Source organism: Aedes albopictus, chromosome 2 (assembly GCF_035046485.1).
Source record: "Aedes albopictus strain Foshan chromosome 2, AalbF5, whole genome shotgun sequence".
Lineage (NCBI taxonomy): Eukaryota > Metazoa > Arthropoda > Insecta > Diptera > Culicidae > Aedes > Aedes albopictus.
The window spans coordinates 19500653-19524681 of record NC_085137.1 but is presented as its reverse complement, the minus strand read 5'-3'; the positions used below and the strand labels follow the sequence as shown (position 1 = coordinate 19524681).

The 24029-nt window shown below is 40.1% G+C and overlaps 1 protein-coding gene and 1 long non-coding RNA gene across 2 annotated transcripts in view; both read right to left on the bottom strand.

Moving 5' to 3' along the window:
• Nucleotides 1-24029, bottom strand: part of LOC134287444 (uncharacterized) — a 443288-nt gene that overhangs the window by 178882 nt on the left and 240377 nt on the right. The gene's annotated exons all lie outside the window — the stretch shown is intronic.
• LOC109426524 (sodium/hydrogen exchanger 8) lies at nt 4407-18211 on the bottom strand. Its single transcript, XM_019702061.3, has 3 exons — nt 16845-18211; nt 12938-13647; nt 4407-5353 (listed from the first exon to the last, which is right to left on the bottom strand). Exons 1-3 carry the CDS (start codon nt 17935-17937, stop codon nt 5102-5104), a joined length of 2055 nt encoding a protein of 684 aa, XP_019557606.3. The 5' UTR covers nt 17938-18211; the 3' UTR covers nt 4407-5101.

Genomic DNA, 24029 nt, shown 5'->3' with positions numbered 1-24029 from the left:
TTCTTTTTTAAATCTTCTTGTTCTTCTTAGGTGCGCAGAATTAGGAACCGGTATTAAATGGTGGTCCTAATTCTGCGCAGACATTTCAACACTAAGTTTTAAACATATAATTAATAAACAAACATCATATAAATGCCACCATAGTTTTAACTAGGATATTCTATGTTTCTAGCAATTCGGTGAATGTAATTACGGCTCAACAATTTAGTTTATGAACTTTGAAGGCTATTTTACGATTTTTGAATTTTTGATCTGATAGTTCGACCGGACTTAACACTTGTTTTAAACATTTGCTATCAACCTCGGGGGAAATTTTATGTATTCATGCAAGCATTCGTCAAATGCGATATATGATGTGAGTTTACATGGAATTTTCTTAAACAGTGGAAACCCTGGAGTTAGACAAGAAAGAAGTCTCAGTTTGCAAACAAAGATTGTGCCATCTTGTCATGGCGAAAAAGTTTATATTGCCTTTAGAAATGAAAGTAAATTTTACTAAAATGTGCATATGCGAATAACTAAAAAGCTTTACGTAGTAGTATTCGATAATGCTACAAAATCCTTTTGTGTATTATGATTAAAATTTTCTTTGCTTAGTAATCAAAGTAGGTAGTATCAATGTTGAGGACATGAAAAGTTCCAATATGGTCGTAATGTCGTATAAAAGTTGAAAATGAAGAATTCAATTGAATTTCATCTGTGAATCATGTTCTCATTACAATATGTTATCTCTTTAGAGTTTTTCCCATGTGCGCAGAATTAGGAACATTCCAAAAAAGGGTGCGCAGAATTAGGCACAGAGACACCCTTTAGAATTTCCATGATTTTACATATAAATTGAGTGTTTTGTATAAGATTTATATTTTTCCCTCATTTACAAAGCTAATAACTATTTGCAGTCAAAAATTCAGCCAAATCGGTTCGATTTGGAATTTGTTACAGCTGATTGAAATTGAAAAAGTCTTAGATGCGCAGAATATGGGCCCTCCACGGTATGTTTATTCCCCTTCCCCTTCCCCAAAACTCTGTAGAATTTTGATACAACTTCACGTAATTGTTTACTAATGCTGCTGGGCCGGAGGATATGAGCGGCCCACCTTGTATTTTTATTACATTTCACCAGACGAACTACACTTGAAGACGACAACGAGTGAGGAGGCCAAACCGATAAATGGATGATTGATAGTGATGACCAACGATCACATCAACCCACCGTTGAGGACATCACGCTGCAACCGTCGCCCATGTCACATGAGTATCCTAACAAATTTTAATGAATGACCCTCTCTTTCCCACGGTTGCTCCGGAGCTACATTGATTCATTAAAGACAAGCCAGTTTAATATTACACAATGGCATGTGAACATAAATAATTAAATAGCAACAACAATTGAATTCTCAAAAATTAAGAACGGTAACGGTAGAATCTTCCATGAACAATGAAACTGAGTCTACTATCAATTAATCTGCTTTAAAGCTAATTTCAATTAGATTGATTCAAATTTACACCAAGAATAGCAATCTTTGTTCAATCAATAATCATACCAGTCGTGCGAAGGAAAAGGGTAAACTAACTAACATTAATCAGCCTTCTTTTACAGCCGCAAGAGATCATCCACAATCGAGCTAGTCCCCTTAACTCTCACATCCTCCTTCCATCGGTAGTAAAATTAATAATTGCGAGAATTCACATATCTTGTCCGTCCCATAGTTTTACATAACTGATTAGTGGATGACCTCTTGGCGAACCGCATCTGCTGTTTCTAATCCGGCATTAATTAACTACGTCACAATTCACTAATTAAATCCTTTTTACAATTACAAGCTGGCTAACGAGCGTTTTAGCGGAATTAGATAATAACTACTAGACAATTCAACTTTAAGTTTACAAAAGCTTCAAAACTAGTAAGAAGAGCTAAGTCCTATTAGTTCTAGTAATACAAGCTCGGTACTAGTACCGGTACTACTGCTTGGCTTGTAAATAACTAGGTTCTCTGAAAAGTAATCATAACTAGACTCTGTTATCATAATTGCATTGCAGAACGCCATTGATCTAGAAACAGCAGTGCGCAACAAATCTATTGTCTTACCAAAATGAAACACACACCGTCCCCTAAGGATCGGACACTTGTGCCGTAGGTGAAGGTCTAGTCGGCTAGACCAACGGTATTAGAAACTCACTTTTTATTAAGTCCAGAGTTTGTAACATCGTCGTGTTTCATCTAGTAGACGTATCGCTCAGCGGAGGGGAAAGCGCAGATAGGCAAAGGTGCCAGAGGATGCGTTGAGATTACAGAATTACAGAAGGTCTTAACAGTCTGATGAAGCATCCCTCTTTTAGCTTATGAGCTAAACCACTTGACTAAGACTGAACAAACAAATGAAACTAAGCAGAAACCATCTCCTGTTGGAACGGTGCGTTCCTTACCGTCGAATCGAGGCCGTAGAAACACGTTTTTTGGGTGAACTAAAAGGTCTGAAGGCAGTCCTTGTCCTACTCCTATCTGTGCATAATTCATATGCTCCTCTATCAGAGGTTCAAATATCTGTAGATATTCGCAGTCCAAAATCTTCAACGCATGCCTGGTCCTGAGTTACTTCCCAATTGGCTTCTTTAAATTCCATATTCTGAATCTGCAGGCTAAACTGAGCCGAAATCCAAATTTTCATGAATTTTGGTGCCCGGGAGCCTATTTTAAAATTGATTTGAAGTTTGTATGGGAGCGATTTGATGAATCACCCCTCATCGGATTTTGTACTGGGCGGAGCTGTCAAGCAGTTGCCCAGCTGTCAAAAGGTGATTTGAAAAAATCTCTTTGAAATTGATTTTTGATATCAAAATAAAGTTCTAAAAATCTGAAAAAAAACATAGTGGCTCAAAAAAAGGTTTTCTTTTGTTTAAAAATAAAAATCATTGAATTTTCTGAATTTAAAAACCCAATTGGATGGAAACACGCCAACGTGATAGCTATTCCGAAAGCAAACAAGGATATCACCAATCCAGGTAACTACCGACCGATAAGCCTCCTGCAAAGTCCTCGAAAGGATAATCCTCGCCCGTTTAAACCGTCACCTGGAGACAGAGCAATGCATTCCACCCGAGCAGTTCGGCTTCAAAACGGGGCACTCAACGGTGCATCAACTCGCTCGCATAACGCAAAAAGTGAAGCGGGGGTTCCAAAGGGGAAACTCGACTGGCAAGGTTCTCCTGGACGTCAAAAAAGCCTACGACTCGGTTTGGCAGTAAGCCGTGGTTTTCAAGCTCTTCCGCTCGAATCTCCTTCTCTACCTAGTTTAAGATCGTGCTGTCCTTCCTTTCGAACCGATTTTGGGAGTGATTTTTGACTAGAAGCTCAAGTTCGATAAACACGTTAACTACATCGATGGAAAGGTGGATCGGTTGACCAAAGCCCTCCTATTCTTTGCTGAATTGCCGATCAAAGCTGCGCGTGAAGAACAAGTTGTTGGTGGTCAAGTGCATCATCTGGCCAATGCTAATCTATGCGTCCGCGGTTTGGGGCAACTGCGCCAAATCGCACCGTAAACGACTCCAGGTGAAGCAGAACAAGCTGCTCAAGATGGTCTACAACCTGAATCCGACCGACGATCTTCACAAGCTCTACAACTGACGCAAGCATCGAACGTGCTGCAAGATCCTTTAGGACTTCATGTGCGAGTGCGATGTCCGGAAATCCGCTTAACATCTGTGATATTTAGCGTTAAGAATCATGAGATCTAGGGTTTTTTCACTCTTAAAACTCGTTTTCCCTAAAAAAAAACTACTCGTAGCTAGCAACTTCTAAATGTTGTATATACGTCTCTATTAATGAAATTAAATTGTTCTCAGTTGTAAGGTTATCCAAATCTCTGAATTTGTTAATGTTAAGTTCTTTCTTCAAAATAGTGTTATTGAATACAGAAAAATAAATTTAATCGAAATTGGATATATTCGCAGTCCACTGTCCAGTACCTACAGGTTAAAATCAACGACCTCGACATTGGAACGAAAAGCTGTTGGGGACCGTCCATTAACGATGTAGCGTTTTAGGGGAGAGGGGAGTATCCTATTTAGAGCTATTTAGTTACAAACCATGTATTACGTATGGGAAAATAGGCTACGTGGTGCGGAGGGAGGTGTCGAAAATCGGCCAAAAATGTTACGTCTTTTATGGAAGCTTCCTTATTTCTACAGAGAGCCTGACTAAATGCCTAAAATTCAGCCTTTCGTAGTAGTCCCACCCCAGAGTTTGAGAAAACTAGAATCTGTAGTCTGTACTTTATCAGTATTGATTGTTGTTCCCTCATGTGTAATTTCTCACTTTGCCTCGCGTGACGGACGCAAAAACACCTGAACTAGATTATCCGTAATGGCATTTCGGAAAGTTAAAGATAAAACGAATACACGAATATTACATTAAAGTATATTTACATTACAACAACGATCAAACATAACTCTCGAAGGGAATTCAATAAAGATTATTATAGGTCATAAGCTTCCAAGTGGATGAAGATACCTACTGTTTGTCCAGTTTATATATTCTACATTGATGTTTGCTATTGGTACGTAAAACCTTCAGCATAGTTTTGTGAAAATTTGTGCAAAAAGCTACGTTCAATTCTGGAATGATCTGCAGCTAATGTTAGTAAGAAGAAGATAAATATAAAACCTTTTTATTAGTGGGGGGTGTAGCTTCCTAACATTGCACCGTAAGTATATCTGATCATTCGACTAGTTTGGTTGGCTTCGTATCACTTTGCGCAAGAGCAAAACTCTTTAGCGTCTGTATATTTTTTCCATTACTTTATATAGCTACATGATTTACATAACGACATTCATTGCACTTATGTTGTTCGATATTTAAAAATTTCCATTTTGGTTAACTAGCTTTGTTGACCCTTCCCGGCTCCTTGGCCCTGCAAACAATTTCTTCCACAATCACAGCACAATTGCTCGAAATCATTTTTTTCGACTTGACTTTTTTCAAATAAATATGATAAATACTCATGGTCTACCTACTGCCAAAAGCTCACAGAAATATTTCCGACCCAACGTCCAACGAGGTGTTGTACATTGAGCTATCGTCTTCCAGTTGCTGTCGCAATCAAGACTTTGACCTACTGGGACCACCGCCAGCCGATGCCGTCGTGGCATTGCTCTGCTTAGCTCCACTTCCTCCTGCTCGGCCAGATCGTCCACTATCGACCAGAATGTTCGTCGAGCGATCCGATGCGGCAAGCGACACCACATCTTCATCCTCTTCGTCCTCTTCATCCAGGTCATCGGGCGATATTCGAATGGCTTGGTACCACTTGTTCGTGAGATCGGCCATCTGGCTCTTGCAGTCGTGCAGTTCCTATGAAGATATATTACAAACAGGTAAATTGTAGACAGTCAATCAAATTCAGGTAAAAGAAAAGTATACAATGTTTACTTTTGAAATAATCGCAAGGGTGAATTGTGGTAATTAGTTTTGACCTGCGAGGCAGCATCATTTGTTACGTAACGCTGAAATCTATATTTTAAACGTGTTAACAAGTCTCGGATCACTTTTCAGTTCTCGACTGCGCCTAAATGGAACCAAAAAAAGCGCTATTTTGTATGAACATCTTAAATGGGCTGCAACGCTTGGCCGTACTCCCACTCAAGCTCCCACCTTTTTCTAGAACGTTACGTAATTTGTAGATGAAGCCTGATATTGTCGTCGCGGATGAAATCCGAAGTTACCCCACACGTGACAATCAAGTTTTCTTCAAATCCATACGTGAAACCTAAAGTCGGACATAGTGCGCTGGGCAGTGAATCTGTATCTGCAGGTCCGGATTAAGGATTGTGGGGGCCCGGGGCCCGAGCGGTTGTGAAGGCCCCTCGGAGATACAAATGCGATGAGCAATACAGTTTTTCTTTGTTTTTGAGTAGTACTTGAACCAAAAACAGTTTTTGTGGGGGCCCGGGGCCCTGGCCCCCTTAGATCCGGCCCTGTGTATCTGGCCCTCTATCCAGCGCACTAGGCCCGACGTACCTCCGACACGCGGTTTTGGCGAAAAATCGATTTTCGCGTGTCAAAAAATCCGATTTTTAACTGCACGAACAACAGCTTTCTTTGGCTCCATTTAGGCGCTGTCGAGAACTGAAAAGCGATCCGAGACTTTTTAACTGTTAGGACGCGCGCCTGTTTGATATTTACTAAACCTGCACCGCGCTCGCGTTGTATACGACGGCAAGGTTTTTTTTTTGCAATTTCTCATCGTAAGGGAACGTCCATAAATTATGTCACGCTTTGAGGGGGGAGGGGAGGTTCAGCAAAGTGTGACGACCCATACAAAAATTTCAGAGGTCCAATACAAAAAGTGTGACATAGGGGGGAGGGGGGGGGGGTTGAAAATGGTCGATTTTTGCGTGACGTAATTTATGGACGTTCCCTAATAGGCTGTTTTACCTCACGCAAATCTGACAGGAAAAGGCCTACTTTCCCACACTAAATTATCAGTGCTGTAATGGTTCATTACAGCACTGATTTGCGTTGCGTAATGAACCATTACAGCACTGTTTTCAGTTTTGATCAACTTCTTTATGCTTTCTGGACGCAGGTTTGAAAAATTGTGATAACTGCACAGTTTAACCTGCTATGATCAGACTTTCTTAAACATGGCTATGAACATCAGTGTGCAGTTTTATGTAAAAGTTTTGTTAAAAACTATCCTCAAGTGGTAATTTATGAAATTGCAAAAAACGTTGTACGCATCTCGGTGCAGAATGCGATTTTTACAGCACTCGTCGTACTTATCCAACTCGGCAAGCCTCGTTGGATAAGTGTACAGCCGTGAATCGCATATCAGTCCCATCTTTGCTGGATTTCCTATGCAAATGGGACAGATATGCGATTCACGGCAGTGTACAACTCGTGCTGTAAAAATCTTCATTCTGCACCTTGTTGCGTAAACTACTATTTTGGTGTTGTTGTACTTTTCACAACGGCGCGCGTCCCGAAGGGTTAAAATGTTATTTTCTACAAACTTTGAATAGTTTTATCATAATCGGCATTAGCGGAGCCAGCATTTTCTTTTTTCTCACTCACTCTCCTAAACATGCACGGGAAGGACAAAGATAGAAGAGGGGGCAGCTTGCCTCCTCTTTCATCTCGCTCTTTCTCGAGTATGTTTAGGAGAGTGAGAAAGAAAGAAGAACAGGCTGGCTCCGCCAATGATAATCGGTATCCAGTAGGGTGGGTCAACGGTGTATGGGCAAATTTAAAATTGATCAGATTCAATCAGAACAATGTTTTTCAGATGCTCCTTGAAGTTCCAAACAACTGTGCAAAATTTGGGCAAGATTAGTGTAGCCTTCAAATTGCCCTGGGCTTGTATTATATCTTCCAGGAAGCTTTGATTTTGGGCATGTGACCAATGTGCTTTGCAGTAACAAAGTTATGAAAAAGAGTACGCAAAATTAGGGACCCATTCAAATTGGGGGTTACTAATTTCGCCAACAACATAAATGTTGAAACCAAATAAGGAAACAACATTTTTAAGTAATATTGTTACTTAAGAAAAAAAACATATTGTATTAAAATAATCAAACTTGAATTGGTTTAATTTTAATAAACTCTTGCTAGAGATTGGAATACTCGTTCACTTCTGTGAGTGCATCTGCTATTTGCAAACATTGGAATATTTAAACACCCAACTGATCAAAATTTAAATCTCTACCGTCAGCATGGAAGCATCTCATCAGAAGGACTGCCTCTTTTCTCTTACCCGACGCGTCGGGTCGTCTAGTCATCAAAATCAGGTCAAAATTTCTCACAATACACCAACGCAATCAACGTTCAATCTTTCCTTCAACTTCATCAAGAAACACAATTTGATGGAAATATTGCTAAATGTATTGCTTGCATTTTTATTGCGGAGAAGATGGATGATAATGTTGAATCTTGATATGAATACTGACCAACCTACAAAAGCGAGGATTGAGGTTGGTGTTCATATCCTCAATATTTCCCCTCCGAAAGATTGATCCAACCACCACTATCATCCAGTTTGACCAAACCATCAAGATCATCCAAGTCCGTCAAACTTTCCCCTCAAGTTGTTTAATTCAATCAATCCAGCAGGATAAAAAAGTCAGCAGATTGAGCGAAGACCATTCCATCAGTGAGGAAGAGATAGCAATTAGGTTTTTAAATTAAGAAAAATGTATTGATTTTTTGATTTTATATAAAAGAGCACCTTTTTCTGAACCACCATGATTTTTTTTCAGATTTTTAGAACTTCATTTTGGTACGTAAAATCGATTTCGAAGAGATTTTTCGAAATCACCTTTTGACAGCTGGCCAACTGCTTGACAGCTCCGCTCAGTACAAAATGCGACGAGGGGTGATTCGACAAATCGCTCCCATACAAACTTCAAACTGATTTTTAAATAGGTTCCCGGGCACCAAAAGTCATGAAAATTTGGATTTCGGTTCAGTTTTACATGCAGATTCTGAATATGGACTTTATCTCAACACCGCTAAAGAAGCCAATTTACCAACGTTTAGCGCGTGGTTCATGGCGTTCATGGTGGCCAGTTCAATTGAATTTTATGGAATGCTTTGAAAGCAAATTTCTAGAAATAAAGTGTCACGTTTTGGCATTGTAAATATTATCAAGACTTGATCATTAGGAAAGTGTAAATTTCGATGCTTCGCTTGCTTATTCAATCCCATTAATGATTATGAAAAAATAAAGTTTTGATAATTTTGGTAATTTACCAAGAATATGATTTTTTTTGTAAGCATTCATAAACTCTTATTTATTGAACCCAATCTTTTAGATAAGTATGATGAATTGGTAAATAGGGTATCTACTTACTAATTCATCATACTATTTTTCCTAATGTCTTGAGAAGGTTTATGTGTCTCAATTTCTAACACAGGTTATGAACTTCTACCCAGTCTTGTTAGAGATCACAGTCATTTGAACCTTTTCGTCGATATTCGGCCTCCTTTGTCTCCGACATTCGCCACACAAGCAATCAAACTACTGTACGAAACAAAAATGTCAAACGAATGCACTTCAACTTGTTATTCCTGTCTTCTTCCATAATAAGAGCTGTGTTGGCCAAAGGTGTGTCGTATTCAATGCAACATGCAAGAATAAACTAATACTAATATTCATAACCTGAATTGGCTGTAAATCTATTGAGTTGTCCAAAAAAAGTCTCACGAAACCTACTGCAAGCCTATCCATATACGTGAGAACAAAAGATGCGTACAAAGTTCTTACAGATAGATTAACACGGGAAATCTGAGCCTGTGTAGCCTTTTTTGGAAATTTCGTTATAATTTTCAATGTTGTACTTACTTTTCAGATTTTTACTTGAATTTTGCCTTAAGCTCCTCTAAAACTCTGTACAGATAGGATTTCGCTCAGACATTTTTCAAGAATTTTCTCCTTGATTTCTGCCAAATAGATCAAACTTAACGGATTTGGCAGAAATTATAAAGTAAAGAGTTAAATACATTAAAAATGTCACCAGAATTCCTTCAGGAACTGACACATTTTTTTTCATACGTAAAAATCTCTTTGCCGTTAGTAACGTATGTATGCAGGTTTACCGAGCTCTTCAAAAATTTCACGAGGGCCTTCATGAACTTCCTCGGCATTTTCGCTAGAATCCTGATGTCAGGATTTTTCTAGCAAAAATCAAAAAAGTCCTTTGGGAAACCTTTCAGAAATATGATAATTTCGGCTAAGAAGTATTCAGATTTATTGTACATAATTTATCGAGATTCAAGAGAAACTATTAAAATTCCTGAGAGGCTGCCTTTCTAATCAACAATAATCAACCGGCAACTCTATTAATGTTGTTATCATTGTATTCAAGACTTGCTTGTGCAGTACAGACAGACACCCTAAACACAGAGAAACAGACGTAACACTTGGAAAGAATTTCATTAAAAAACATCGTCACGAAAACGTAATCGCCCAATGCTAAATGTACTGTGCTTGGCCGGGCCGCCACTAGATGGCGGTAGTGAGCAAACGTCATACAGGAGCAAAAACGATACCGGTGCCGCGAGTTGCTAATCGACCTACTACTGAATATTTGAATCAACCGTTAAAAAGGTGATCGATGAGAGCCGATGAGAGTGTGACGTCTGTTTCTCTGTGCCTTAAAGATATTTCCCGGTGCCTTTAACAATTTCCCGTGGTTTTCCCGTATTTTTCCCGGTGGTTTCGAATTCCCGGGTTTTTCCCGTATTTCCTGGATGGATGGACACCCTGCGGTTCACTCGTTTGACAGCTCAAAAATGGGTTGTCTAAAAAATAGTGTTTTTGTTTTACCAGAACGGTTTTAACTTTGCGAAACATTATTCAATCGAGCCCAAATTTGTACCAATGATGTACATATAATAGGTTGACAAACAGTCAAAATTTGAGATTTTTTTATGCACTCAATGAAAAGTTATATCATGTTGAACTTTTTTGTGAGAGAAAAAAAAAGTTGCCTATCCCAAACATTTTGGCCACCCCCTGTATATGTTCGTTGCAAAAATCTGAATAACTCAAAAGTATAGACACTATATATTCCATAGACTCGGAAGGCGAAGACAACTGTAGCCAAACGAACTGTCAGTTCGTGTAGCCAAACGAGCATGACGTCACGATTTCAATAGCGACAATGGATTGCGTGACGTCATATTCGCTCAGTACACTCTAAATTAACGGAAAAACACACTAAAATCGTATTGCTCAACCATGTCTCCGCGAGTCTATGGAATCTATAGTGTCTATACTCAAAAGGTGACCCATCTTGCCTCGTGATTTTTTTGGCAGAAAATGGGTTCCTTATTATAACTGCTTGTTTAAAAGGTTTTGTGATTTATGAACTTTTTATCGACTTTCAGCATAGCTCAACATCAATGTATTGAATGTATTGAGTAGAGGACGAATACAAACCAATACGATTTAAATATAATTACAAAGATATGATCTATCCTTAGATGACCAATCTTGCCCCGCTCCACCTTAAGTGTGGGCCACCCTACTGGCTACGCCTACTCAAGTAACACTTTTTAATCAAATATACTAGAAGAGGTTCTTAAAACGTTCATAAAACTTGTTGAGAACCACTGGATTGGAAAGTCTCTCATGCTCTCGCCGTTCTACGTGCTCGCCGATAGCATTGTAATATGCCTTCGGCCGATGCACAATCGCAGAGATTAATTAGATTAGAAGTAATGTAACCGCCGTTTTGTATATACATGTCGTCTTGTAATGTAATTTTAATGTAATCGCTACGCCTGGGAGTTTCAATAGACTGTCATGTCTCCCGGCCACCCCGAACTCCAGGTCGTAACAGTGGCGACGAGAAATCCGTGCGTGCAGTGAGGACCCGCGACACGTTAAGTTTTCCGCGGAGGAGAAGATAGGCGACGGCCAGACAATGGACATCGGGCGGAGTGAGCAAGCACAGCTCCAGCATTCGGCTTCAATGGCTGGACAGGATCTGCACCAGCGTCAGGTGGATCAGTGGCAACACTCGCCGGTTCTGAGGTCAGTATACCAGAACCAAAATGCTCCATTCCCATCAGTGCCCGTGGAAATCCGTCCTCAGCAGCAGCACCAGTGCAACAATCAACCCTCGCATCAAACCCCAGCTGTAATCAGTGAATGGCCCATTGATTCGCTACCATATGATGGGCAGTCAGCGGTACAAGCACCACCGCCGCCATCATCGTCAGGCCGGTTTCCACTCGATCGAGAGCAGTACCTCGATGAGCAGTTTCGGCAGATGCGAGAAGCCAGCGACAAATACTTTGATAGTATGAATCGGCTGATGGAGCTCCAATACCAAGCTTATGTGGAGCGAATGAAAACATTCAACCAACAGACGCAGTTGATGTTTTCTCTATGTTGGGCTGCTCGAGGACTGCAGCCAGCATACGAGTCACCAGAGTCTTCCCCGATGAGCGCGCAACAGCAAGTAACACAGCATCAAGCTTCGCATCCAAACGTTATCGAAACAACGGCGGCGGTGATAATTGAATTGCAACCGCGGCAGCCACAAATGGATGAGCTTATTGTTCCAGTGTCGACGCTTCATCGTGATGATCCACAGCAGCAGAAGCAAGAAATAAAAAACCCTTTTGCCGTACCTGCACCACCCGACGGCAGTAGTGATGAGGTTTTCGAACACGCTCAGCAGAACGAGTGTGCGGCAGAGGTGTTCAAGTCGTCCGTTGTAGGATCACTTCGGGAAGAAATCATGATCACCGATAAGTGCCCACCGATCGGCGCGATTGAGTCGGATCGAAAGTTCGTGCAATACTTTCTGGATCGACATGGGCATCGGATGGATTTGGCACGTGGAAGTGCCTCAGTGTTCAGCGACGTCTTCGAGTGGATGATACACAATGGTGGAATCAGGATCAAGCTCCGGTCTTCCGTACATCAGTGTCTGTCAACCTGATCACCGGCAACGCTTCCATCACTGTCCACCATCATCGCTCTTCCTGTGCCAGAAGACCGCTGTTATGGTTTACCGCCAAACGTTTAGAGGGGGAGATGTTGAGAACCACTGGATTGGAAAGTCTCTCATGCTCTCGCCGTTCTGCGTGCTCGCCGATAGCATTGTAATATGCCTTCGGCCGATGCACAATCGCAGAGATTAATTAGATTAGAAGTAACCGCCGTTTTGTATATACGTGTCGTCTTGTAATGTAATTTTAATGTACATAAATAAAGTTATGTTTTAATATGTTATTTTGCTACGCCTGGGAGTTTCAATAGACTGTCATGTCTCCCGGCCACCCACAACTCCAGGTCGTAACAAAACTAAAATAAAAGGTATAAGGTTTTATGACGGTGCCGAATACCTCTATAAGACTAATTGGCAATCTAAATGTTACTTGGGTAAGGCAATAAACATTCAATCAATAGTTCAATCCACCTACCTGATGCGTGAACCGTCTGGTGAAAAACGGCGTAAAGTATTTCCTATCCAGCCGCGCAAATCCGACCAGCTTCGATTGCGTGAAGCTCACTTCCTCCTCTTCGGTCAGCTCCGATAAGTGTTCCGAATCGATGGCTTGTCCCCACTCGCGCGTCTTACTCAGCGACAGCACCTTCTCCTTTTTCTTCCTTCCCAACCGGCTGCTGGTGCTTCGGGCGTTCTTGCGAGTTCGCTTTCCTCCACCAGACAGATACTTCATCAGTGGCATGGTCGACCCGCCGAAGAACAGCGTCGTAAAGAGCACGATAATGAGCGTGGTGGTGATCACGACATGGCGCGTCTCTTCGCTCGAGAACTGCAAGTGCAACGAAAGCGCATAGGAAATTGCACCCCGCAGGCCAGAGAACCACATTATAAATGCCATCTTGTTGGTGATTTTGTGCTCGCGGAATCGATTGACCAACGCGGCCAGCGGGAAAATGTTGCACGCTCGACCAATCAGACACAGGATGATTGCCCAGATGACGAACGACAGCTCGCAGCGGTGCTTGAAGGAGAAGATTGCGAGACCCAGATAGGCAAAGACGCAGGTTTCTGCCACGAAAGCCAACGTTCGCATCGTCTGCTGCATCGTGATCTGGGTCACCGTGGACAGGTTGAAGTGAGTGTAGTGCGACATGACGATGCCACAGAACAGGATTGCCATGATGCCTGCGGAAGAAAAAAACATGCAGTCAATATGTGAATACCAATAACACATCAAAGGTAGCTAGGGTGTGGGATCATTTGGGAACGATCATATTTAATGACTCCTATTTAAGTAAAAAATATCAACGAAAGAATCGCCTCCATTGATTGGAATCAGCTTCTCGAAGGAACTTCAATCGACGATGCAGTATCCGCTTTTTATAATACACTTCGCGACATCATTCAAGAAACCGTTCCTGTTAGGCGTAATCGACTTGCTAAACAGTTCAATCAACCCTGGTGGACACCGCAGCTACGCAACCTGAGGAATCGTCTCCGTAAGATCAGGAAATGCTTCTTCCGCAACCGAAACCACTCAAATTTGTTGAAGCTGAAGCATGCTGAGGAGGAGTACAACCGGCTACAACAGGATCGCTTCCGGGAGTACATCGATAGCCTTCAAGAAAATTTCAAACATAATCCATCTTCTTTTTGGACGTACATCAACAAACGCAAAAGTTCAGCTCGTATCCCGGTTGATGTTAGCTACTGCTCTCGTAGTTCATTCTCGTCTGCCACAACTGCGAATCTGTTTGCTGATTTCTTCCGTTCCGTTCACGACGATACCCCGCCTCCGCTGTCCGAAGAATACTTGGAAAGTCTTCCGTCGTACAACCTTCGGCTTCCGCAGGTAACTTTCAATAACGATGAAATTTTACACGCTCTCAGTGCAGTGGATGCGTTAAAAGGTCCCGGTCCTGACATGATCCCTCCTACAGGGGATAGACAAAATGATCGGGACAGGCACAATTTTCACTTTTCAAAAAATGTTCAACTAGTTGTAACTTTTCGAAAAGTTCATCGAATATTCTCAAATTTTTACTGTAAGTTCGTCAACTAGATGTGTATCAGTGGTCAAAATTTGGGAAAGATCGGGCCATTTTCCACGAAGTTATAAAGATTCTTGAAAAAGGTAAAATTAGCCGATAGCCAACTTTGAGCTATCATATCTCCGAATTTAATGAACCGATTTCATTGAAATTTTGACCATTTAAGACTTATATAATGAAATTTAAAAATCAATAGAGTTAACTTGAAATTTTTAACAAGAGAAAAAGTTATAGCGATTTCATTTTTTTCACGATTTTTTAGCAAATTGGTCTATTTTTTATATGTATTCCATTACCTTTTCAATTTGTTGGCGGCTATGTTGTTACTTTCCTTCAAAACACATTTAAATATTAGTCAATTAGAGGGGAAATAAATGAACTATGATTTGCATCTTGAATTTTGAAACGATGTTGAAGTTTTGGATAATTTGGTGTTTTATTAGAAAAATAATCAAATCGTAATAATTTTCTTCCGTGTTAAGAATTTTAAGTTAAGTCAACGGTTTTTCATAGCTCATTACATAAGTCATAAATGGTCAAAATTTCATTGCATTTGGTTCATTGAATCCGGAGATATAACAGCTCAAAGTTGGCTATCGGATAGTATTACTTTTTCCAAGAATCTTTATAACTTCGTGAAGAATGGCCCGATCTTTCTCAAATTTTGACCACGGATACACAACTAGTTGACGAACTCACAGAAAAAAATTGAGAATATTTGATGCACTTTTCGAAAAGTTACAGCTAGTTGAAGATTTTATGAAAAGTGAAAATTTTGCCTATCCCGATCATTTTGTCTATCCCCTGTATGTTCATCAAGCAGTGTGCCCAATCTTTGGCATCACCGATCACTTCGATTTTCAATCGTTCATTGCTCGAAGGAGTATTTCCAGATGCTTGGAAGCTGGCCTCTATCACCCCAATTCACAAGACTGGCAGTATGCACAGCGTTGAGAATTATCGCCCGATATCTATACTAAATTGTCTCGCAAAAGTTTTCGAGAGCCTAATGCATGACGCACTGTACCCAGTTTTTCAGTCTACGATATCTGATTATCAACATGGTTTCGTAAGAAAGCGATCTACAACAACGAACCTCATGGCATACACTCACGCCATAATTAGCGAGCTGGAGAAGAGTAACCAAGTCGATGCCATCTACGTTGACTTCTCCAAGGCATTCGACAAAGTGCCTCATGAGTTAGCAATAGAAAAACTAAATCGGCTTGGGCTTCCGTCATGGATTATTCGATGGTTGAAGTCCTATCTTTCGATGCGCAAAGCGTTTGTCAAAGTACATGACGCTAAGTCAAATGTATTTGACATTCCCTCTGGTGTTCCACAAGGCAGTCATCTTGGCCCGCTTATCTTCATCCTTTTTATCAACGACCTGTGCAGCAAACTCAACTCTAACAAGCTTCTGTATGCTGATGACTTGAAGCTTTTCCGCGTGATTAAGTCGCTTGTGGACTGTTGTGCTTTGCAAGCTGACATCGAGTGCGTGTCACGCTGGTGTAATGTGAATGGAATGCAGATGAACGTGTCGAAATGCAACGCGATCACGTTTACACGTCGCCAGTCTGCTACTACGTTTGTTTATTCCCTCAACAACACGCCACTAAAAAAGGTAAGCTCGATTAAGGACCTCGGTGTGGTGCTTGACAGTAAGCTTCGATTCCATGATCATGTCGCGGTGACATCTGCAAAAGCATTTGCGATGCTCGGTTTCCTGCGCCGCAATACAGCTCAATTCGATAATGTGTATGCTTTAAAGGCCTTGTACTGTGCCTTAGTGCGAAGCGTACTGGAATACGGAGTTCAAGTCTGGGCACCATACTACGATGTTAATGTCAACCGTATCGAAAATGTCCAGAAACGTTTCATAAGGTATGCTCTACGGAATCTCCCATGGAACGACCCGGTTCAACTGCCTCCCTACGAGCAACGATGTGCACTAATAAGTCTACAACCGCTAGCAAGTCGTCGAATTATGCTGCAAAGACTATTCATTTTTGATGTCATCAAGGGCAATATCGACTGCACCTCCCTTCTCGAGAACGTAAGACTCTACGCGCCTACTCGTCAGCTCCGAAATCGGCAACTGTTGTGGATTCCTGGCCACCGCACTAACTATGGACTGTTTAACCCGTTGGATTTTTGTTGTAGATTGTTTAATCAAGTGTGTGACGTTTTCGATTTTAATATAAGTAAACTAGTTTTTAAGAATAGGATTAAATTTTTTTAAAACAGTCTGTGTGACAATTTTTGTCAGAGATGTAGTAGCAAATAAATAAATAGTTTGAACATAGAAGAAAATATCATCCAACTCACCTGACAAATGAATGCCTTCGGCCAACACATATGGCGCGTATGTAAACACCAGCATTAATCCAAACTCCAGCGAAGGATGCTTCCTTAGGTCAACGTGTTTGAGCAGCAACGCACCCATCAGAGCAAACACAACCCCGATTCCAGCCGACGCAAAGAACATCAAACAGAACGTATTCAAGGCGGAAATGATGGATTCGCCGGTTCCCTCAGCGCCGGAGCCGGAAACCATCGGCATCACCGTTGTCGTCAGAACGATTGAAATGGCATCGTTTAGGATACTTTCCCCAAAGACCAACATGTTAAGGATAGGGTCCACATCTAGGGCGTGAAATATGGCAACGGTGGCCACAGGATCGACAGCCGAAATTAGCGATCCGAAGGCAAACGATTCCACAAAGTTCAACCGATAGGCAACTTCCGCCAGGCCCAGAAAGTATACACCGGAACCGATGACCAGTGCCGAGATTGTTGTCCCAATGATGGCAAACACCAGAATCGAACCGATGTTCTGGAAAAAGTTACCCTTGTGCAGATTATAACCGGACTCGAAGATAATCGGTGGCAGCAGAACCAGGAAAAAAGCCGTAGGAGAAAACACCTCCTCACGCTCCCAGTTGGCCACATGCTTCACGGAGGAATTGTTCAAAATCAATCCGATCAGGGCACCTAGGAACACTACCACGATACTTTCCGGGAGGTATTGAAATCCGGTCTGCAGCATCATGTGGATCAGCAGTATTCCAAGGGCAATCACGCACAACACGAAGAATATCGACATTGAGCTGTAATGTTCTTGTTCGACGGCGTTCTTCTCCGGGGACATCGTCGTGGTGGCATTCTTCGGCAGTTCCTTGGCCGAATCATCCTTCTTCGCCGCCACCTGCTGTTCGGCCGGAACTACCGTTGTCAAGTTAACATCTGGTTCCTTTACCAGGGGAGCAACGAGAGATGAAGATGAATTTGCACCATTTCCAGCAGTTGCCGGCAATTGCACATCCGAGGCGACGTTATAGAATGTGGTGAACAGGAATCCGCATATCAGCAGAAAATAGATTAATCCAGACTTCATTGTGGCCTTGAGGCTCTGACTCATAATAGTTACACGAAAGGAAACGAAGCTAGATGTTGTTCCGATGGCTCTTGAATCTTTCACAGCATAACGTTCGCACTTCACAAACCAAGCAAACCAGCAATCGCTACCGATAAGTCCGATTTCACCGTTTACAAGTTATAAACTGAACGAACCGATTTTTTTGACCAGCAAAATTGTTTTGAATGAGCCATCGTCGGAATCCTGGCTTCACGATTTCCACGACTACGGCTGCTCCGTGTCCGTGCACAGAGGATGGAAAGAAATCGAAACAAAAACACCGCGTGACGTAAAAATCGACGAAACTGAATTTCGAAAACAAGTCGACGAAGAGAGGGTTTGTCTTCGCGAGAACTCGGCCCTGCGCATTTTCACGTTTGAAATAAATTCAACAAAATGTGTTAGAATTTACTCTAATTGAAGCATTTTGTGAAAATTGTTTTTTTTATAGGATACTGCACACTAAAGTGCCCCACACAATGCATACGTTTGCGTGTGCGTGACAGTAGTTTGACACATTTCCCATGGTAAAACTGTCAAAACAACGCAAACCTCGACGGAACGGATGCTATGTGTTACAGGCTTAAGATTCTAATTTTCCAGCTCAGTAAATTTTTCGCAGAGTTCTGTATTTTTTCCATCTTTTTACCAAGCTTTTTACTGAGTTTTCAACAGCAGATTGAACTCGGTACACTCGGTAATCAATATTTACCGTTCATCAGTAACGATATTTACCGTTCATCTGTAATTTTTGACAGTTCATTTGCAGAGCTCGTTAACTCATTTACAGAGTATTCAACAAAAGGAATAACCGAGCGTACCGAGTTAAATCTGCTGTTGAGAACTCAGTAAAAAGATGGGGAAAATACCGAGCTGATCTTAGTGTGTGCAAGTTGACGTCACGAAGCTAACAACTGACAGTTCAGCGAGCTCTTTACTTGGAGATCTGGCGAAAGTGTTTTTAGTTAGGATCTTAGTAAACGGGATTTAAACGGTTTAGGCGTAGCAAAAAAGTGATTTAGGCGTACCAAAAAAGTGTGTTAGTCCACACGGAGAAACAAAAGTACCCAAAAGTGAATTCAATCCACCCAACTTCGAGGTTGCGTGCGGGAAGCCAATTTTGAGTTGATGGAGTTGATGTTAAGGTAGGTAGTTTGCATTTAGGCGTACTTGGCCAAAGTACCTAAAGTCGAAGTTTTTTTTACTCAACCGTCAGTTAAATTTACTCAACTTTCGGTTCTATGTCACTTACTCAATTTTGGCTTCCCGCATCGATCTCTCAAAGTTGGGATGTTTGGCTATTCACTCTTTGACAACAACAAAGAGAGCGAATGAAAGAGGATGCAAAAAAGAACTCAGAAGTGAGTTTAAAAATACTCAAATTTGGGTTTTCTTGTTTTTCAGTGCAATTTGGGATGTAGGCTGTGTCGTAAACTGAATCCAAACACTGCTAAATCTCCGCGGGTACGGAGCGCAGCACGAACACGTCCGTTCGTCTCAAAATCCGTCAAAAGAAGAACGAGTGAGTGAAAAACCGAGGAAGCCTAAAGCTTCGCTTTCTTCGTCGGTTTTCTTCATGCTCGTCGCATCTGTCATTTCACAGATCCGTTATGTCGACTGCCAGTGTAGGCAAATGCACTAAAAGAAATTTGCTATTTCAAACTGAATAATTTTATGCTTCAATTTTCAAATAAAGACTTGACAATTATTTTGTACTTCACTATATATACTACATTATCCCCCTCCTCTACTCTTCCTATAAAATCAGATTAGAAGAAAAATTGGACTTCTATTCAAAAATATTCACTGTGCAAAACAACCTATAAACCATACTTTGTTGAGTCCATCAAATGCCTGTCTACGGCAAAATCAGTAATAATGTATTGTTGATTTACATTGAATAAAAAAACGCATCCAATCCTATCCAAAAATAAGTTCAATATAAACGCAATTTAAATTTAATACGATTCATTCTCAATTCATTCCAAATCCAAATTTTATATAATCCAAATGAAATCCAATTTAAATTTTTCTTTAATCGAAATACAAACCGAAACTTATCAACATTAAATTAAAATCCAGTCCAATCCCAACGAATTCTAAATTCAATCCGATCCAAGCCAAATGTAATTCAAATCCAAGCTAAATGTAATACAAGTTTATTCCAAATTCAATTCAAGTCAAATCAAAATTTGAACTAAATAAATTTAATTAACATCAAATGACAATCCAAATCCAACCCAATTCCATTGAAATCGGAATCCACTAATTTAATTCAAAACCAAAAACTGCAATCCAAATCTAATCCAAGTTCAATTCAATCATAATCAAATATCAATCCAATCCCAATGCAATCTAAGTCACTATCGTATCCAATCCAATTTCATTCCGAACCCAATTCGAGTTCAATCCAAAATCGAATCACATCCGAAATCAATCCAAATTTTATCATTTGTATATCCATCATGAATCCTATCTAAATCTAATTCAAATTCAATCCAAAGCCAATCTAGATCAAATCAAAATCTTATGTTGAAACAACCAAAATCGATTTGGAATCTGAACTCAATTAAGATTCAATCCAAATCAAGTCCAATTCCAATGAAATTTGCATTCAACATGAATCCAACCCAACTCAATCAAAATTAATTGAAAATCAAAACCAAATCTTACCCAAATTCTATACTAATCCAATCCAGATTCAATTCATATCCAGTTTAAATCCAATTCTAATTCCATTTATAATTCTATACAATTATGATCCATCTCCGACTCGAATCTAGTCCAAATTTAATCTTTTTCATATTCGTACATATCAAGGTTCATATTCAATATAAGTCCAATCAAAATCAAATTCAAATACAAATACAGTCCAAAACCAATTAAAATTCAATATAATTTCTATTCAAATATGAATCCAATTTAAATTCAAGCCAAATGTTATCCACATCCAATTCGAACCAATTCATATCTAGTCCAAATCAAATCCACTCAGAATATAATCAAAATTCAATCTAACCCCAATAAAATACAATCCAAAACCAATCAAAATTCTATCCAATTCAAATTTAATCCAAATCGAACCCAAGTTCGAATCCAATTTATCTAATCCCAGTTAAATTCGATCCAATCCAAATTCAATTCAAATTCAATCCAATTTCGAATCCAATCTGAAACCAAATCAAATTCAAACTTTTATGCACATAAAACCAACTCAAATCCAAACCAAACCCAATCGAAATTAAATTCAAAGCCAATCCAAATCCAAACAAAATCCATTTCAAATTCAACCTAAATCGGTTGGCAATAAGAAACCAGTAAAACTTATTTCAAATCCAAATCCGATTAAATTTGAACCTAATCATAATGCAGTCTAAATCCAATCGATATGTAATGCAAATTAAAACTAAATCCAATTCAAAGTCAATCCATATCAAATCCAAATCTTATCCATTTCAAATACAACTCTAATCCAAATCCAACTCAAATTCAAATCGAAGCTAATACCATTTAACTCAATCCAATTTATGAACAATGTGAATCCAATCCAAATCCATCCCATTCCCAGCGAATTCAAACCCATTCCATATCTAGTCCATCATAGTATAAATCAAATCCAACCTGTATCTAGTAAAAGTTTAATCCGACTCCGCTTCATATCCAATCTAAATCCAAATTCAAGTAAAACTCAAACCCATTCCAAATCTCATTCAAATTCAATCCTACCGGCTGCGCCATTGTCGTAAACTGAATCCAAACACTGCTAAATCTCCGCGGGTACGGAGCGCAGCACGAACACGTCCGTTCGTCTCAAAATCCGTCAAAAGAAGAACGAGTGAGTGAAAAACCGAGGAAGCCTAAAGCTTCGCTTTCTTCGTCGGTTTTCTTCATGCTCGTCGCATCTGTCATTTCACAGATCCGTTATGTCGACTGCCAGTGTAGGCAAATGCACTAAAAGAAATTTGCTATTTCAAACTGAATAATTTTATGCTTCAATTTTCAAATAAAGACTTGACAATTATTTTGTACTTCACTATATATACTACAGGCTGCAATAGCCCATTTTACGAGGTGGCGTTTTAACCCGTGAAAATGAATATCATCATTAACAATGTTGTCGTTTCGAAAAATGGCTCTATGAAATCTATCAGATAGATTTTTACCAACGAATATGTGCGGATATCTTTTCGTTGGGCTTCACTCATCGTTGATTTTGAATGTGCTATGCAGTTTTAGTGTGAAACGTGCCTGTCGTGTCCGGAAGGACACCATGGCCATTCCGATTCAACTGAATCGGCCGGATCTCAGCACTAGCGATGCGCCCTGCGATAATCCAACCTACTCCTTCAAAATACTTTACAAGACTGACGTTTCGTTTCCCGTTGATCGTTTATTCCGTTTGCTTTGTTTATCCAGCGGCGCATCACCGCTGCTACTACTATATGCCCTGTTGCCAAGGGGCAGATCACTCTTTGAATGTGCATTCGATTTGCATTTAATGTATGAAAATGCATTTTAATGTTTTTCCATCTACTTAGCATTGAAATATACGCGTATACGCGAATGTCAAACCAAAAGTGTTGGAGAAAATCGTTGTGATGGATGCTATATTTATAAATTCAGAAATTATCATAGTTAAAATGGAAAAATGGACCGAAATCGTGAGTAAGTTTTATTAATTTAAGGTAGACAAACTTATAATGCGAAATTTTTTGTAGGAGCAGTTTTAACTGCGGATGGAAACGACTGTTGGACAGGTTTCTCCACAAATAAGAGTATACTGGTACTCGACGTCCACAATCTGGCTATGACTGTGACCTGATGCCTGGTGCAACTACCCCAAAAAAGTACAATCCCTACTACAGTTAAACTGAAAAAGAATCAATGTTAAACAAAGAATAAAATATAGTAATATAGAAGCACTATATGTGAATATTAACCTTTCAGGAAGCACGCCTGTTCGATCCTGAAACTGCACGGCGCTAGCGCTGTATAAGATGAACGAGATGTTTTGGTAGTGCTGTATTTATTACAATGGCACGCGTCCTGAAGGGTTGAGTTAGTTCTTCACATATAGTAAGAATAGAATTTTTATTACTTCAGAAAAGTTAATGTCGATCCGGCAATTTAGTTGCCATTCTACTACTACCCCTTGATGAGTAGAACTCTGCATCTCAATTGGCATACCTGTCGAGCACATGATTCGACCTAAAATGGGAATTTGTTACGCCTGGTACACGAAGACCTATGATCGTAATCATTTACAAGGTCTGCGGTATGATGGGTAACAAAAAATATCTAGTGATGCCTATCCCGTTGTGTGCTCGTTAACCTTTTCCTGATGACTGGTATCTATACCTCCTTGTGGAATCGGCCGGACTAATCAAATCCGGAGTTTTTTTTTTTAATTTTATTTTCGCATTGCTACTAATATGGTGAAAGTACTAGACTTCGCCACAACTCTACGCCCTCTCCATACAAACTTCATTTTTTATGTATAAAGTGGCGAAGATTAGAGCAGAATTTTGGAGGGGTCTGGTGCTTTCACCCTACAATATCGTCCAGCCCCCAACCAGTAATATCCTCGAAGGATTATAAGATAACACCAGATCTTCGGGCGGCAAAAGTTAATTGTATCGCTATGCTAGTCAGTTAGCACTATTTGAAACTCATTTGTTGTTCGAAACTGTCAACTGCCAACAATCAATCCATCATCAAATGCTATAGCAAGCCATGGGTTGTATATTTACTGAATTAATGAATGAATGCATTGAAATGCATTTGAATGCAAACAATTTTGTTGATACATCAAATGTTCCAAGAGTGATCCACCCCTTGCCTGTTGCTCACTTTATCAGTATGCCTCTCAATCCCTACATTCTCCCCCTGTCCTACTCTCGTTGTTGAAAAAGTTATTTTTTTTTCATCATCATCATCATCATCATCATCATCATCATCATCATCATCATCATCATCATCATCATCATCATCATCATCATCATCATCATCATCATCATCATCATCATCATCATCATCATCATCATCATCATCATCATCATCATCATCATCATCATCATCATCATCATCATCATCAT